The sequence below is a fragment of the Tympanuchus pallidicinctus genome, unplaced genomic scaffold (genome assembly GCF_026119805.1).
Source record: "Tympanuchus pallidicinctus isolate F22 unplaced genomic scaffold, pur_lepc_1.0 scaffold40, whole genome shotgun sequence".
NCBI classification, from domain to species: domain Eukaryota; kingdom Metazoa; phylum Chordata; class Aves; order Galliformes; family Phasianidae; genus Tympanuchus; species Tympanuchus pallidicinctus.
In genome coordinates this window covers 1,581,252-1,599,231 of record NW_026294759.1, presented here as the reverse complement: position 1 = coordinate 1,599,231, position 17,980 = coordinate 1,581,252, and the positions used below count along the sequence as shown (strand labels likewise).

At 43.7% G+C, this 17,980-nt stretch overlaps 2 protein-coding genes across 2 annotated transcripts in view; one reads left to right on the top strand and one right to left on the bottom strand.

The window, feature by feature from the left end:
• Positions 1-195: 195 nt before the first annotated feature.
• On the bottom strand, positions 196-15,257 carry FBXO40 (F-box protein 40). The gene is made up of 4 exons (XM_052701814.1): positions 15,022-15,257; positions 12,314-12,400; positions 4,271-6,166; positions 196-1,430 (listed from the first exon to the last, which is right to left on the bottom strand). Exons 1-4 carry the CDS (start codon positions 15,088-15,090, stop codon positions 1,233-1,235), a joined length of 2,250 nt encoding a protein of 749 aa, XP_052557774.1. The 5' UTR covers positions 15,091-15,257; the 3' UTR covers positions 196-1,232.
• Positions 15,258-15,455: 198 nt separating this feature from the next.
• The window catches only part of KPNA1 (karyopherin subunit alpha 1), a 51,764-nt gene continuing 49,239 nt past the window's right edge, over positions 15,456-17,980 (top strand). The window contains exon 1 of the mRNA XM_052701815.1: positions 15,456-15,585. The gene's annotated coding sequence lies outside the window, so the exon portion shown is untranslated. The remainder of the gene's footprint in view (positions 15,586-17,980) is intronic.

Genomic DNA, 17,980 nt, shown 5'->3' with positions numbered 1-17,980 from the left:
ACTGCTCATGCCTTCAGTACTCAGCATTCAGCTGAGGTTCATCTGCAATGGCAAATGCCTGCCTCCATCAGTAGGAGAGGGCTCCATGCAGTGCCAGCCACACCTCACACCTGGACCAAAACCAGGAGTTGCAAGTGCAGCAAGTTTTCACCCATTTTCATCTCACCAGCCTCATCATTTGCCTCACCAAGCATATTTGGTTCTTAAACCAGTGCATTTATTTAAAAATAGACCAAATCCTAATCACTTTTCTACTCTACAAAATAAAAGAAAAAATATACTTCAGCCCACTTAACTGAATCAAACATTATCCACACCAGTGCTGAATGGTTTCTTAAAGGTCTTTTACAGAAAAAAAAAAAAAAATCTTTATTTGACAAATTGTTTACAATTGCTTACAATTACAATTTGCAGTGTACAGTTGCAAAACTGAGTAGGTAAGGCATTCTAAAAGCATCTTCAAATATTTTTGATGGCTTTATTGGTTTGGAAATGAAAGAGAAAAAAATTAATCAAAAAACCAGAAAAACTCAACTGAGCCCCTGAAATTGTTACCTGGTTATTTCCAAGATAGTGTAAATTGGTTTAGTTTTGATGATCCCATTACCTCAGCTTTAAGCTTACACTTAAATGTTGTCCTAAATAAGCCCAAATCAGGGCCCTAAAGGATGGTTTGTGTTTGTGTGGTGCTGTCCTGAGTCTTCACTGGAGTCTTTATTTGATCATTTAAATTTGGGGATGCCTTTTCTTTTGCCTGAAAAGATTAGCAATCCCTAGATCTGCTACATTTGAGGGCATCCATCTGTTCTCCCTGAGCTCAGCTTTCTGGCCACAAGTGAGGTATTTCAGTTCTAGTCAAGCTATGTGCATCGACCAATTTTGCTTCTTTTGGGGCCATAGAGCTAGGAGCATCAGCCTATAGTCAAAGATGCTATGTTCCAACTATATCCTTATTGCTTTCTGCAGGGTGCTCTATTAAGCAGGGAAATAAACAGAAAGCACATGCCATCAGTTTCCCAGAACACTCTGGATGAAGATTCAACAATTAAAATAATGCAAGAAAAAAAGAAAGAGAAAAAAAAAAAAAAAAAAAAAAAGAATGTCCAAAATCTGGGAAGAAGCCAGTTTTGTCTTCCAAAGGACAGTTGGAAGCGACAATCTTCAAACAAACCCAAATTCCCAACTCTTCTTAAAGACTGTGAAGGGAGTATGGTGGAGGGGAAGCCAGCTATTCACACTCTGCATTTGAAGGTGGAAACCAAAGTCTTTTGAACCTGCTGTGGAGTCTCACACATGCCGGTCAGCAGCACGGGGTCTGTCTTGCGCTCCACTTTGTAGAAAGGGCATTCCTTCAGGTGCTCTGACATGCAGACCATATCGCTGAGCTGCCACCGGTCCACTCTGGAGAAGAGGCTGCTGAACTGCCACTTCTGGGCCAAGGAAGGGATTGGGGAGAGGAATTGGAGAGGGAAAGCCAAAATGTTAGTGAAAATAGGTTTTTAGAAACATATATGCCTGTCGAGCGTTAAGGACAGGCTAGTAAAAATCTGGTTACGCAGGGCTGCATAATGAGTGTTAACATTCTCTGAATTTCACCTACCTCATGCCTGCTGGTTTTGCTGTTTTAGTCACCACCTGTCAGTTTTAATGGGAAAGTAGAGTTTATGGTGCCAACCTAGAACTAGGCACAAAGAAATCTAGGACGTATGACCATCACACGTGCAGAAAACTACATCACATGTGTGGTGGGATCCAAGATGCTTACTGGTGCATGCATCCAAGATAATTATAAGGCAGAATGTCTACAGGATGTCTGTGTGATAGCATCTCAAAGAAACCTGACTTCCAAACCTTGCAAACCTTTATCAGCAACTTCAAAGTAAGGAATGTAATAACACTGCCATCACTATCCCCACCCCAGAAAAAGGCTGGGAAGTCTAAGGTTAAGGTTATTTCTAAAGGAGTTACCAGCTTGTAAAATACAGAAATGGGCAGTTAAAATATTCTGACTCTATTTGTAGTGATACCAGTCATTCAGTGATATACAACCATGTAGTGGTAAGACTGTGAAGATGTCCTTTTGCTGTATACCATTTCAGTAGAATAATTTTAAAAGTCATAGTAGGCTTCAGCTCCTTAAAAATGTTTCTTCCCATGGAAGGATGGTATATGGCTGTGTTGCACTAAAAATTACCTGAGCCTGGCATAGTCCCAGCTGTCATACAAAAAATTCAGATTAATTACAAATTGAATGCTTTCAAGCAGAGTACATGAACTGGAATCAAGATTCCTCTGTGGTCAGTGCATAGGTGGAAGTTTTTCCTTCTACTGCAGGATGTCACATCCTCCAGTAAACGATGTCAGCGCCCACCTTCTATTCAGATTTAGCTAACTCAGCTTGAAGCCACTGTGCCTTATTACACAAATTCCAAAGTCACCACACTTAACATTTTCTCTTAATAAAGAGAAAGAAAAACTTACCATAAATGTCCATTTAATATTATTGGTAGGTGGAGAATCTTTAGGGGTCTGCTTAAAAGCTAGGGTCCTCAGATTAATTTTCTAAGTAAGTATTCTTTGGATCTCTGAATTATTTCTTCCCAGACTTTTGTCTGCTTGATCAAGCAAAAGCCCCTGATATTATTTTTTCAAGCTGCTTTATGTTAGAGTAGCTACAAGACTATCAGCTAGAAAAAAAAAAATTGTAATAACTACTGCATTAACTAAGACTTACAATGAACTATGTTTACACATTTCATTCTGACTACTCAATTGGCCAGTAAGGAAGGTATTTTTCCACTCCACAAATAGTAGGAGGCAGCACTACAGAAAAAGGCTTCTGATCCCCATGCTGCTCTCCCAGATGTTCACATCTCAAAAACTCAAATGTTCATGATGATCTTGTAAACTACAGATGTTGAAAAATGATATAATCTACCTTGATTTGTGCAAAGCATTTGATGCTGTCCTGCATAACCTTCCTGTCTGTAAATTGGAGAGACATGGATTTGAGGTATGGACTTGGTGGATAAGGAATTGGCTGATCACACTCACAGTGTCAATGGCTTGATGTCCAGTTGGAGACTAGTGACAAATGGTGTTCCTCAGAGATCTATATTGGGACTGAGATTATTTATCATCTTTTTCAGTAGCATAGTCAATACAATTGAGTGCATCCTCAGCAAGTTTGCAGATAACACCAAGTTCAGTGGTGCAGTTGACACATGGAAGTGCAGGAATGCCATCTAGAGAGACTTAGACAGGCTTGAGAGGTGGAGCTATGCAAACCTCACAACGTTCAACAAGGCCAAGAACAAGGACTCGTGCCTGGGTTGGACAATCTGAAGCACAGGCTGGGCAATTGATGCATTGGGAGCAGCCGTGCAGAGAAGGATTTGGAGGTGTTGGTGGATGAAAAGCCTAGTACAGGTTTGCAGCCCAGAAGGCTAAAAGCATCTTGTCTGCTCTCATGAGGCCCCAGCTGCAGTATTGCGTCCAGCTCTGGGGCCCTCAGCACAAGGAGAATAAACCTATTGCAGTGAGTCCAAAGGATGACCAGAGGACTGGAGCACCTCACCTACATAAGGCTGAGAGAGCTGGGAGCGTGCAGCCTGCAGAAGGCTCCGGGGAGACCCCTTGTGGCCTTCCAGTATTTAAAGAGGGCCTACGGGAAAGCTGGGGAGAGACACTGTATCAGGGAATGTAGTGATAGGACAAGGGGTAATAGTTTTAAACTAAAAGAGAGTCAACTTAGATTAGACATTAAGAGGAAATTATCTACTATGATTCTGTGATTCCAAAACCCTATGGAGTTGATGTGAATGCCTGAGCTGCTTTCCATCACAGCCTTTTCTTTACTCTTTCAGTGTTCTGAAGATTGACTTAGGTTCCATTTACACTAGATCAGTTTGTAAAGAATAAATCAAAAGTATGAAATGCAAGTCCCTTAAAACCCATCTATGACCTTTAAGTATCAGGAATTCTCAGTTTCCAGTGCCTAAATATGGTGCAAATGCAAACAGGTTACCTAAGGCAAGCTTGGGTGGGGCTCTGCAGTTAGTCTGTCGGTACCTATTCACAGCTTTTTACCTTTGCCAGATGTGCAGTACTTTAAAGCTTTGCCTCATTCCCCAACACACTATGTTTCATTTAAACAGCCTCACAAACTCTTCCCATATCAGCATGTTTGTATGCAGAATTGGTTGTTACGCTTGTGTCCTATCTGGTGAGGGCCCATGGTGATCTTTTCCCCATTGCAGCAATCACTTGCCTTTCTGCGAGCTTTCCATGAAGTACCACCATGGGAATATCTTTTTTTCTCCCAAACAAGCAGGACCATACCCCTCTCCTGAAGAAGAGTGGCACAGATGTCTCTCATCAGCACTGACACTTGTGATAGCTGAGATAAACTAAAGCTGTCCAGGAACCCTGCAATGTACTTGAGCACTTCCAATGGGAGGCTGCTCAGCAAGTCCTTGGTTCTCCCTCGATCATCCACTTTGAAATTGCACTTTTCTGACTCAGCAAGGGTGGTGTCAACCTCTGGTTTAATAGCGAATGTATTGAGAAGCTTGCTGTATATGACCTTGGCCTTATGTCCGTCAGGGCGGAAGTGATTTTGAACAAAAGTACATCCCAGGTAGGCCAGTGGACAGCGAAGCTGAAACCATCCATCCAGACATGACTGTATGTCAGCATGCACATTCTTGAAATGGGATGCATATTCATCCCTCCTGAAGAAATGATTGCAAGTGAATGTGAAAGCTGAACTACTTTTATTATGCCTTCTGGTTACACTTTCGGTGTACAGCTCCACGTGGAGTTCTGGTTGGCTGCTTTCATCTACAATATCTGCTAGAACAGCATTACAGGAAAAAGGCTCTAAAGGAAAGTTATATGTCTGTGTTCCGAAGTCTACAAAGAGTCCATCGATACCTCTTGCTTCAGAGATCTCATGCCCTTTCAGTTCTTTTTCCAGTGCACACAGCAGTGTGGCTGTCACTACATCTGCCTTAGGTAGTTCTTCTGGGTTTATTCCCAATTCTGAGGTATCCACTGACTTATCTGAAGTAGGTATCTTGTGTGCCATTACATCTCCCAGTCGTGCTCTTTTGCCACAGTAACTAACTGGCACTTTGAAGGTATAGACAGTCTTTACTTCTTGAGCTTCCAAGTTCCCATACACAAAGTCTTTTTCTTTGGGTGTGCAAGCAGCCATTTGGCCAAAGCGAATGAGCATTCCCCCATGATGCACAAGATACATGTTGTAATCACCTACACCAACTTCTTTCTTCAGCCTCTCCAGGACCCCTTCTTGCCAAGGAGCCAGCCCTGTCATTTCTTTATTTGCTGTTTGTTCGGGCTTTTGGTCTTTTGCCTCTTCTGTGTTACAAGGTACTTCCTTTGCCTTCTCTGCAGAGACGGCAGTACAAGAGCTGGATGCTTTTTGCTTGGAAGCCTCTTCCTTCTTTTTTCCTGCGCTGGTTGCTGAGCCTGTTACCTGGCAAGCCAAGAGCTCTTTGCTGAAAATGTTCTCCCAGGTTTTGTAGCTCCCTAGGTCCATTCCTTCCTTGTCCTTTGCCAAATTTTCACGCTCACTCTGGCTGAGCTCAGAGAACTGGTCACTGCCTTCCTGGGAACCACAGGCTAATCCTCCCACAGCACCTTCTATCCCATCCATGGCTTCTTCCATTAGCTTTCCCACCTCCTCCTTTTTCCTCCACTCTGGAAACAAGTCAGCTACTTTCAAATTCCTGAAAAGTATCTTCTGGTCTCTGAGTGCCAATGCTGTGTCCAGACACTCTTCACTCAAGCTCTCCTTCATAATATTCTTGTGGAGGGTTGTGTCCGAATCCACATTTGGCCAGCGATTCCACTCCATTGAGCAGCAGACAACGCTGGCTGGGCATATCTGAAGGTGCTTTGCCAGCTTAAAGCGGGCCATGGAGAAAGGACATCCATAGTGTGCGTTGAGGCAGGGGACGTGCTCCAAGGGGCAGAGCAGTTGGTGCTCCTCTTGCTTGCACATGTGGAAGGTGGCACCACAGTGAAGGTGGCAGCTGATCACCATGCAGGAGACAGAGGTCTCAATGGGTGCGCGGCAGTGCCGACTGAAGCACCTCTCGCAGTGCCTGTGCTGCCCGGGGGGAGCTTTCAGAGCCCTGTGCTGTGTGTAGAAAAGGCAAGAATAGCAGAGTTAATATCTGAAGGGACAGGAAGGGAAACAGACCACCAGTGCCCATGCCCAGTTTCTACAAGTCAGATGCTCACATACACTTCTGGCAGGAATCAGGCTATGAGCCCCAAACAATTACACATCAGCATTGATCCTCACCATACATCATGGCCTGCTAGCAGCAGGAATATAGGAAAGATCTCAGCGCTCTTTGCTCTTAGCCCAACAGAGGCAGCCAAAATGTGAGTATGAGCTGTTTTCAGTCATGGTATTTACACTGATTCTGTACATTCTGTATTGCTGAAATCAAGACTTCCACAGGCACAGAGGGAGATCCTCCGCCTTTCATCAACACCGTTTGAGTGGGAAAGATGACAGTTATTTTCCTCCCTAGAAAAACTAGCTGTTCTTTTGACCTATATATCTCATCACCCTTGCTTTGTCCCACTAAGGACATGAATGATCACAAATGATCTGGTCACAACTGCTTCATATTTTTTGGTTCATCCTACATACTTAAAAGTCACTGTCAAACATTGTCCAAAACAGACTAGATAGCCTTGAGGTGATTGTATTTTAGATTCAGTTTATGAAAGTGTTAGTGATACTCCAAGTGGTCAGAACACAGGGAAAGAGTTCTCAAGCAACAGAAATGAGCATAAACAAAACCAGTCTCTGTTTCATAAATTTGGCTTCCATCAGGCAGCTCCATTAGTTTAATGTGTTGCAACTCACAGACTGGATTAAAAGAATGAGTTGAGGAAGCCAAAACAAATATCTCAGAAATTTCAACCAGCTTTATCATATAAGCAGGCCAAATGTTTTCTTAAGAATTCATTTCGGTTCTCACATTCCCATATCAGTGTGAGATATCAATATTTAAAAATATCTATATGCTTTTTCCTCTCCTCTTCTTAAAAAAATTTAATACAAAAAAGACATACAATTTTCCTGAGACCAAAGGAATATGATGTATGATGACCCTTATGTAAAAAGTTGTTACTACTAGACTACTACTGGCTTTTTGTCAAAATGAACCACTCATCTGCTTTGGTTTCATTACTGTGTTTTTCACCCTTTCCCGGTAAGTCAATTAAATTAGTTTAATTAGATGAAAATCATACAAAGCCCGTTTCCAAAAGTTCTAAGTGCTCTTTGCTTCTAACATCACTACCTTTGCAATAATTCCAGGCAATAGCTATTACTCCTTACTAAAATTGGGAAAACAAGAGATGACAGAGATGACAATTGGCATGAGGCATGCCTTCTTTTGACATTAAAAATATAAGGACATAAGAAAAGATAGTCTGGGTCCATCGGTGGTCCATCCAGCCCAGCTGTGTTCTTCTACAATGTCTACAATGAACAGCATTGTTTCAGGGGGAATATGTGGGACCTTTGTATTCCTTTCCCTTCAAAAGCTCTCAGCTTCCACAGGAAGCTGCATTGGAGACCCAGAGACTGCCTAGACCTCATACTACTTGGAGTTACCTTTCTGGACACCTTGATCTGGCAGCAGCAACTTGGCTTGAGGACTAGCTACTACAAGCAAAAAGCTCCAGGCTACTGACCTTCTGCCCTTTGCTGTAAAGTTTGCATTTTAGCCTGGCTCAGTCTAGTGTGCACTAATTGCTGTTAATGTTAGGGTGCATTACTTGTGTTGATAGTTTCATTCTGTCCATTGCAGCTTCCAACACTGACCAAAATGTTTTTAAATCCCCTTATTGAATCAACGCTATTGCGTCTCCAATCTACCCGATAAAGGAACAATTTCTCTGTGGCCCCTTCACCTAGGGACAAGTTTACACTCTGAAGTATAAGGGTCGAGTACCTGTGGCTTTGTTTGCACACACAGAAAGTGCTCAAGACAGCAGAGAAGGAAAGCTTTATTTCACAGACACTCAATATAACGTTCCCTGCTTACCTTGGGAAGCACAGGGATGCTGGCCACGTTGGCCCCAGCAAGATTCAGTCCCTAAATACACGTGATTTAGAATTGCATCTCTCCTGCTTTAGATTGTTCAGTGACATCTACTTATATGTGGCTCAGAAAAGGAAGAGATGCAGATGGATTTATTTCACATTGGCAGCATCCTTGCTACTGTCATTCTTGTAGCATTTTGCTGCAAATATAATTTCTAAAAATAGCCCCAGCTATGACTTGCATAAGGTCAGAGGAAGGCTGGGCACATTGCACTGCAATGAAAACATGACTGCATGAACAATATTTTCCACTGCAAAACTAACTCTCAGAGAAAAATAATTGATGAATAAAAACACACGAGAAGGACAGGCCTTAGGGCTATCCAAAACCACAGAACGCTGATTACAAAGTTTCTGGAGAGGAGCCTGCTTTCACGCTGCTGTATGCTGAAACCAGCCATACCAGAATCGCGTGTGGAAAAAGAAAGCATTTTGTTTGTGAAAAATGACCACATCAGAGCATTTGGACCCAGAATCAGTCTTCTTGAGTAGACAGATCTGCCACTGTGGGTGCAGTTTACCCCATGTCTAACTTGAACATGCTTTTTGTTCAGACAAATCATTTCCACATCTCTCTCCTAATTATCAAATCTGTGAAACTAGACAAGTGAGAGCGATCATTTTTCTATACATATTGGGGTTTGAATGATTCCTGTATTCTAATAAGTCAGTAATCCTAAGCTCTGTATTTTAACTGATGATTCAGCTAACTCCATCTCTTGGTTGATGATATCATTCTCAGTACACAAAATACAACAGCCTTCCAAAACGTTTAACAGAAAGTTTACACATTTTTGCCTCAGACAGTGATACATAGCATCCAAAGAATGATGACACATCGATACGTTGAGTAATGAAACATTTCTCTAAACCTCTATACTTACTGTTTCCCTGCAACATGCAATATTTTCTAAGAGCTGGGTTAAAAAAAAAAAAAAACCAAAACAGAAATGTTTACTTAAATCATGTTGAAGGTACTGTGGTACAAAAAGATGCAAACTGTCAACCACTGTATGTCCACTCTGGTAAATCTTTATTTTTAGACTGGCATGACAGCAAATCAAGTAATGTTTAAAAATACACAACTGCCTTTTAATGGCAGATATGTCTATGTCTGGAGCAGATCTGTTCAGTTGTAATAACCTGCAGTTTATAAATCAATTAAAATTTATTTTCAGTAAATGTCCATTTAATTCAGTTGGGGTCAATGGGCCAAGACAAAACAACTCTTTCTTATTTGGTATTTGCTACACATAAGTGCCGGATAATGATATACTGAGACTGTATACATCATGCTCTTCTTGAATAATTAAGTGATATCACCCATTTCAAGGAATCAACAAAAAGGGCCACTAGAAACCCCAGACTATTAGCTTACAGACTGCATTTGAGATCTGATTAAAAATTAACACAAACAAATCTTTCTAAGATTTATAGTATGATATGCAGCTCTTAAAAATTTCAGGGAAGTTTGTGTCAAAACACTGGAGCCAGAATATCAAAGTTATATATAATATTAGAACTAAAAATATTTTACAGGCATGTGAAATATGTAGGGCAGAAAGCAGATGTTTATTCCCCGTTACACACTATGCATTGTTTATCTAGTTTTCCACATACTATTTAAATATTGAGGTGAATGCAGAGTTACTAATTTCCTTATGGTATTTTTCAATGTATTTACTGTCTTAGTATCTGAGTGGTTCATAAGTGATAATGGATTTGTATTTGCAGTACTAGTGATGCACCTGAGGTTAAAAGAAACTAATATTTCTATCTGACAGATGTAGAATTAGAGCATATAAAGACAAAACCACATAGAATTAAAAATAATACATTCTGCAAATAATACACAAACCAAGCCTGGAGACTCTCATGTTCTGGTATCTTGCCTCCTACACAAACATGCTGGCATAGGCAGAAAATCACATTTTCTAGGAAAATATCCAACTCTCCTTAAACTAAGCATTTTCTTCTTTTTTTGTACAGTGCACCTCCATGGTCACCTCCTGAACAACCTCAGCAAGAAGTCAAGCTTGGGTCTCCAGTCATTACACAGATATATGTACTTCTACAAACTCAGAAAGAAAACACTATGCCACTGGAAATGGTACCATTCTGCATTTTTACATGATTTCTGCGAATCTAACCTTTCTAATGTCCTGTCCTTTGCTACAAAATGAAAACCAAATCCAAGAATGTCACCATCACAAGTCACAGTGACCCCCAAGATGCCCCACATCTTTGCATACAGATCACTGTCCTGCCAGGCACATTTTCTCTTCAATGGCCATTCAGCCTGATCTTACAGATATATTGTGGTACCTGGCAGTGAACATAGCACAGCTCAGGGTAGGTGCAAAGGGAGAGCAAAAGGTATAGATGAAATCTTCACCTGTAACAGTAATAAACTACTATCAAGCATTTGTAAGGCACAGTTTCTTCAAGGCTTAGCCCTTGAAGAAGTTCATAGGGATTTTATAGGGACACCCTGGGCAAGCCTTCTGGTGAAGCTCAAATCCCTGGTATAAGACAAGAAGAGGAAAAGTTTTTCCATGAGACAGCTGCCTTGTTAGGTAAGCCCAAAGATGGAAGGACAGGACTGTAACAATCAGGGAGCTGTTCCCTGTATTTCTCAGCAGGGGACCAGCTAGCTGAGGATGTGATGTCCCATGACAATAAACACTGGATTAAAGTTGCTGAATTGGTTGGAATTGCTTTATACTATAAGAATATATTTAAAATGATAGGGACAGGGTATGCCCATAGGCAGTGCATGAGTTGTGCAGAGACTTCACAGTGCACTGCTTTTCATTCAGATCATGTGTGCTGCTCAGGTTCCCACAACAGTCCATCAGTTTCTCTTCAGCTTCCAGAATCTGATGTGCAGGACCTAAAGAGAAGCTGTTGCATCACCAGGCCTCTTCTCTCCTGGTAAATCACAGTGGAGAGGCACAGACACTTGCACGTGCCATTTCCACACAGCCAAATGCACCAGTGCTGCTGCAAGAGGAGCATGGGAGGGCTCAGAGCACCGAGGCACCGTTGATGGAAACCCCACACAGCACTCACCTGTAGGAGTGTCAGGTCAGCAGATTTCTCACTCTTCCCTACCTGTAACAACCCAGTAGCAACTCATCTGAGATAGACCCACATAAAAATTCTTTGTACTGACGTGGTCACACAGACCTGGAGCAATAGCAGGAGCTGGGAAGCAAAATGTGACAGGCATCTGCTATGCATTACATGTGAAAGTCCCTGGGCTGTCCTTGAGAGAAACGCAGTTAAGTAAACTGTCACTGTGCATCAGTGCATCTGTACCTGGCAAAGGGGCTTATTGAGTTCAGTGATTGCTTTAAAATAACAGGTTTCAGTTTAGCTGCAGTTTGAGGGGGGTGGGGAAAGAAGTATGATCTGAACTGCTTTGTTTTGGTTTGGTTTGGGCTCAGGTTGTGTTTCATTCCCTGACAACAATTTCGTTAATATACTTTTCTGAAAAATTCTTGAGACAAGAGACAATCACATGAATGGGATTAAGGAAAACAAAAGAAACTCAGCCAAAGCCAGATGCGCAGTACAAAGAATTTCAGTGCTCTTGTTTAAGGTCTAAGTCTTATAAAAAGAAAAGTGAGAAGATTTGTGAATAAAAATTGCTAAGCAGCCACAACTCTAAAAAGTGGGGTAGTACCTTTAACACTTGTAAATTCTCACTCATCATCTTATTATTTATTCTGGACTAAAAGCACATGGTTTGCAGTCTGAATCTACAAACACACCGGATTTGAAGACTTAGCATTTTTGAGTTTCTTAAAAATTGCAGAAATTGAATTTTTAATTTATCATCTGTCCTGGTACTGAAGTTCCTGCTTAAGAGTCAGTGTTTTAGCTTTTTAAAATCCCACATACAGTGCTGCAAACCATGCACATATTATGGAGCGCTTTTCTTTGCAGAGTAGCCTGTCACAGAAGTGTTCAGTTATCAGCTGCCTCCATTCTAGGGTGCCATTTAAGACATCTTGTGTCTGATTTTCCTACTTCATCCTAATTATTAAGATTCTTTGGAAGATATCTTGGTTTTCATAGCTTAATACAGTAACCATTGCATTGCATAAGGTTTCACCAATAAAGACTGAAATTCTATTTACAAAGACTTACCTTAATCATAGAGTCCCTGTGTTTGTACCAAACACTTGCTCTCTTGGTTTTGCTCAGCAGGGTTGAAGTGAGGTGGGTAAGGGCTAACTGGAAGCAAAGAAAGAGGAGAGGACGGGAGGAGACAGAGCAAGCACAAGCAGAAACATCAAGTAGTTTGAGGATGTTAAAAATAAAACCTGTGCATGTGACTGAGCGGCTCAGCTTTCAGAGCTGTTTCTTCCACTGTATTTGTTAACACTGTCACTACTGGAGATATACTTAATGGTGAGGATGCAAGAGAGACAGGACAGAGCATGTCCTCTGCCCCAGGCATTAAGAAGAAAACAACAGAGTGTTTCCCAGAGCTCTGTGTCAGTTTCCTCCCACTCTCATCCTTTATGCCTCGACTCCTGGCGTCCCTATCAACCCGCGGTTTCTGCTGTTCTGGCCATCACTGTGTCCCCCGCTCTCACTGGCACCTCAGTGGTGGGTGCAAACAGCATCAATAGATTTGTCATCCCTAGATGGTGAGGACAAAGGAGCTGAGCCAGCATCCCTGCTTCCTTCTCTCTGGTTGCTGAAGTATTAGTTCTTCTCCCCAGCGGGACAACACCTTCTTCCTTTTGTGGTGACAGCTCTAAGATCCTAAATTGCAACAAGTGTCTTGCTTTGCCTTATCTTTCTTTGTTCTTATCTGTGAGACGCTGGCAGTGCAGGCAACCACGTTTTCATTTTTAGGCTGAATGAAATGTCAGTAGGTGACAACCAAAGCTTGCTTGTGCCAATTGTGATTTAGTAGTGCTAAATATGGTTAGGAGTCTGGCTCTGTGGCCTTTTTTTAGAAAGGGCTGTGTTATTGTGGTACCATTTTGTATCATCCCACTGCACTGGGTAAAAACATGGCCAGCAGGAATAAGTGTGAATCCATATTTCACCCAATCATGACATTATCACTGGTGTGTTTGTCCCTTACACCTTCACCCTCTAGTTTACAGCCATTCTTCAGCTTTTACCCATGGCAACTTCTTTAATGTTGTCACTGACTTTTTCACTGTGCTTAAAAACATACTGCTTGCACACTTCACTTTTATGCAAATTGCTTCTCAAAATTCTGTACTAATTGTTTAGGAATAAACTCTCCAGATGAATTAACCCAGATTACTAATATTAAGTGCTTCCGAAGCAGGTGTTAGAAATAAAGCCTCTTCTATCTGAATTTTATCAGTAAAGGCAACAGGAATTAGGAACTTGTTTTTTTTTTACCTGCAGTACAATGCCATATTAGAACAGCTGCATCTGAAATTACACTCTCAGTAAAAACAGGAGAACCTGCAGATTTCTGCTGTAATTGTTACCTGTGCTGATATGATTCAAGAAATTTCAGAAACACACCAACCAACCAGTACTACAACTAGAAATCATGCTGCAGTACAGATGTGCATAAGTAGCATGTAGTACCTTATGTGCATGGTAGGATGCAAGTAATGTAATATCTCTGAAATGAACAAGCAACTTACTTATTTTGTGATGCAAATGCTATGGGAGAAAGCTGTTGCCTGCGTGCTTTAATCTCTCTTATCTCAATTCCACGGGGTTGACATACTGTGCTACACAAAAGTTTTATGAAATGTATCTATCAATATGACATGCATAAGTACATATTCATGTAAATATATATGTGCATATACATGTCATATGTATTTGGATATACATATATATTGCTATGGGAAAATTGGACCAGATATGCTCGCTCAGAAGTGAGGCTGTCACTCCATGCCCCCAGTCCCTAACAGTGGCCAGGCTCAGCTTGCATTCCCAGTAGGTACAAGTGCAAGTACACACATACACCACATATATGCATATATACACGGACAGCCACACAGATAAGGAGCCAGTCACAGAAGGCACTCATGTGAACATGGACTCTCAGTGGCCTCAAACAGCATCCCTCTGGCTGAGCAGGATGGAAGGTCATACAGATGTATAACCCCACAGACTTGGCTCCAGCCTTCCCAGCATTTGGTCCTGAAAATCCAAGCTCTGGGGCTTCAGTCAGCTGGCACAGACTATGCCCCAGGCACAGCTGGAGTTGGCTTGGACCCATTGACTCCAGAGCCAACACCCCAAGTCTGGTCCACAGAGCCCACCATATCAAGCCCCAGAGCCTCTATGTCTGGACCCAGGAGCCTGCCATCCCTACCCAGGCGGATGGCTGACCTTGGCCCTCTGGCAGAAGCTCTGCCTTGCAGCCCCTAGCCCTCCAGCCCTGCTCCCATTCACGAGCTGCTGGGAGGATTCCCACTCCCACACACCCCACATCTATCTGCTCACCCTGGTGTTGCTGCACAGCTACACAGCCGTGCTGACTGCTGGCACCTGGGCTCTAAGCATACAGCGAAGGAAGCCCTCACCCAGAGAAAAGCCCAAAGGGCTACGACAAAAGCATAGGACAGATGGCACTGAGTAGGCTATTTACAAAAGCTATTATGTGCAGCCAGCCCTTTCTCTTAGCATTCTCATGCTTGTTCCCACACAGGTAACTGGAATCCCTCCCTTTCCCACCTGTGGACTCTCCCCTAAGCATCCCCATGCAAGTCCTTTGCAACCCCAAATGACTTTGCTTCCATCGAATGATAAAACCATAGAATATCCCAAGCTGGAAGGAACCCACAAAGATCGTGGAGTCCAACCTCTGGCTCCACACAGCACTAACTAGAACTAATTCAAACCTGATGTCTGAAAGCTTTGAACTCCAGCAGCTTGGGACCGTGCCCACTGCCCTGGGCAGCCTGTTCCATGGGCCAAGACACAGCAGGGTGCTGGGAGGGCACCCCTTCCTGCCGCTGTGCCTGTGCTCTCGATACAAAATCACGCAGCGTAATAAATGCATCTGTCTCAGCGTATACCGCAGTTGACTTTTTGCGCCGGCCACGAGACCGGCACTCGCTGCACTACAGCTCCCGGCATGCCACGCGGCCCAGGGACACACTCCCCAACGGAGCGCCGCGCACTCATCTGCGGCTGCGCGGGCCCGAATCTCGCGCGTGCTCCATGCCGGGAGCGGGAGTCCCTCCCAATGAGGGCGCTGCGGCCGCGCGGTTGAGCGCTTCTCGGCAGGCCGGAAGGGCTCCCTGTCCCACAGGGCGCAGCGGTCGAGCCGGAAGTGACGCATCCTGCCGGGCGCAGGCGCAGTGCCATCGGCTGCCAGCGCTGGGCAGGCAGGGAGGCAGGGAGCGGCGCTCGCGCGCCTCAGGCCCTAGAGGAGACAGCGCGGGGCTGGGCCGGGGCCGCAGGTACGGGGGTAAAGGGGCTGCCGCCGGGAGGGCGCGCCCGGCCGAGCCGCCAGAAGGAGGGCGGCGGCAGCAGCCGGGTGCCGAGCGGGGCCGCATAGGAGAGCGCCGCGGCCCGGTCTGCGGCGTGCGTATGGCCGGAGCCGCCGGCACGAGGCGGGCAACGGGCGGCGGCTCTGGCGGGCGGATCAGGCCGGTGGCTGCGGCCTCGGGCAGAGGCGCCGGGCGGCACCGGGGCGGTCTTCTGGGAAGTGGGCGAGCGACGGCCTTCCCGCGTGGCCTGGCAGGGGCCGGCGGAGCGCTGGGCTCCGAGTGCGTAGCGGCCGCGCTCAGCTGTGGGAAGGCGAACTGAGCGGCATGGTGGTGGGTGTGGGGACCGCGCTGTGAGGGGAGGCGGGGCCCGGTCTGAGCGGCAGGGAAACTTTCTCGCGTGTCTTTAAGCCCGCCGTTCTTCACGGTAGCGGTCTCTAGCTCGTCTGGCAAGAGCTGTTGCTTCTTGCTGCAAACGTTATCTCGCTTTCTGAAGTTATTCCAGCTACAGTACCATCTCTGCTTTCTTGCGTGCGGCGAAGGCTCGTGCTGTGGGCACTTGTAATTGTCAGGTAACCGGCGGTCTTACAGCCGGCAGGAACTCGCCCCATTCATAGTCTTTGCGTTTGTTCCCTCCTACTGAAACACATGTGAGGATGGTTTTAAGCTTTGCCTCTTGAGGGCGTTTAATGAAAACTGAAACTTCAGGCTGAGTGATACATCATGAGCTGTGAAAATAGTGATCTGCTCCTTCTGCAGAACTCCCAAATGGTTGTGTTTAGCGGTTGCTTTATTCTGTTTTATTGGAGCTTCTGTTTCTCTGGAGCTTTTGCTCTCTGGTGTATATTCTACCCTAACTGCTTACTAGTAATAACTAACTTCAGAAGTTTGGGTATGTCTGTGGGCTATCCAGAGATGGGATTGCAATGTTATAGCTAGAAGCTACATAGATGGAAGCAATCTTGTCTATACTGAGTAATTAATAGTTAGTCTCAAACTAATCTTTGCTATGTCTGTCTTTGTTTTTATTATGTTGCTCTCCCCGCTACCTTAATGGTTTGCACTGATATGAGCTAGCTAGTTCAAAACAAGTTTACTTCAGCTTGAATGACACGTGCAACTTTTAATTACGTGGAGACATGCCCATAGGCACAGACAAAATTAGGAGTAGTTTGAGAGTTGGCAACATACCATGATGTGGAAGGTTTTCCTCAGAATAGGGACCCATGTTTCTTTTTTCTTAAAGATCCAGTGGTTCTTCAGCTCAAGAGAACATGACATTTGTTGGGGCTATAACTTTCCCCCCCTCTCCCAGGCTTCTAAACAGTTCCTTTGTCATGTCTGATCCCTAGTTGCAATTCTGTACCAGGATGTTCCTTTTTGCCATCAGCGTGCCATCCATTGTCTTTTTCTGATGTTGTGCCTTCTGTGTTGGTGTGGTCAGACTTGGCCTGCCCATGTGGTCGTGTGCAGTGAGATCAAAGCTGCTTACTGGGGAATTCACAGTTTGGGAAGGGAGAGGCAGCAGTAGTCCGTTTCAGCAGCACTTTCCTTAGGCACTTTTGAAACAAGTAGTAGTACAGGTTTCTGATGGTGTGACAGTTTCTGAAAGGCTCTTAGTTGTAAATGTTTATTTAACCAGATTGACAGTCATATTACGAATTCAGTGTTTCAGCAAAATGCTTTCTCCCCCTTTTTTTGTCCAGCTGAGTAAGATGAACAGAAAGGTATTTTTGTTTTTAGACTGCTTGTATCTGGCAGGCTTGCTTTGATATTTGTCTCTTCATGAAACGGTGGAATTCTTTTTGAAGTGTTTTATGAGTTCTGGTGGGGCAAAGGGGGGCTTAACTCATGTTCTTAAGAACACAATGGCATTAAGGAAATGATGCCTTTAAAGGCAACTGTCAAGAAGATAGGTTGGAAGATATAACTCTGTGGTAAGAAGCATGAAGTTAATGGAGCCAAAATAGCGCCCTCCAGAAAATGAAAATCAGGTTTATGTGAAAAAGCATAAAATGCGGCAGGTAAAATTAAAAGTAAGTGATGTGAACCGTGGTTATTGGTTCTAATTTAAGTTAGAAACACAAATGAAAATGAAAGAGCAGTGACAAGTAGGTAAATTTAATCAAATCCATTAAATACTTCTGATGGTCAAAGAGATTAGGGGGAGTCTGGTAGGCTGGGATCTAGTTAAGAAAAGTAAAAGGCATTGAAAGAATTACATGCTTGGTTAAGTGTTGTGGGATTTTGAAGTGTCTGAACCCTACACAAGAGATTCTGGAATGATGTAATAGGCAAACAAGCTGTGTGGGTTGCTCCAAAAGTAATGCCTCCTTATTTGTCTTCACAGAAACTACAACAGAGTACA

Bases quoted from the DNA above. Each gene is read 5' to 3' on its own strand.
- FBXO40 (XM_052701814.1), bottom strand. From the start codon at position 15,090: ATGGAACAGGCTGCCCAGGGCAGTGGGCACGGTCCCAAGCTGCTGGAG. The intron at 12,401-15,021 runs GTTTGAATTAGT...CTTTGCTTCCAG, and splicing joins TCAAAGCTTTCAGACATCAG to TTAGCCCTTACCCACCTCAC. The intron at 1,431-4,270 runs GCAAGTGATTGC...TCCTTGGCCCAG, and splicing joins CATGGAAAGCTCGCAGAAAG to AAGTGGCAGTTCAGCAGCCT.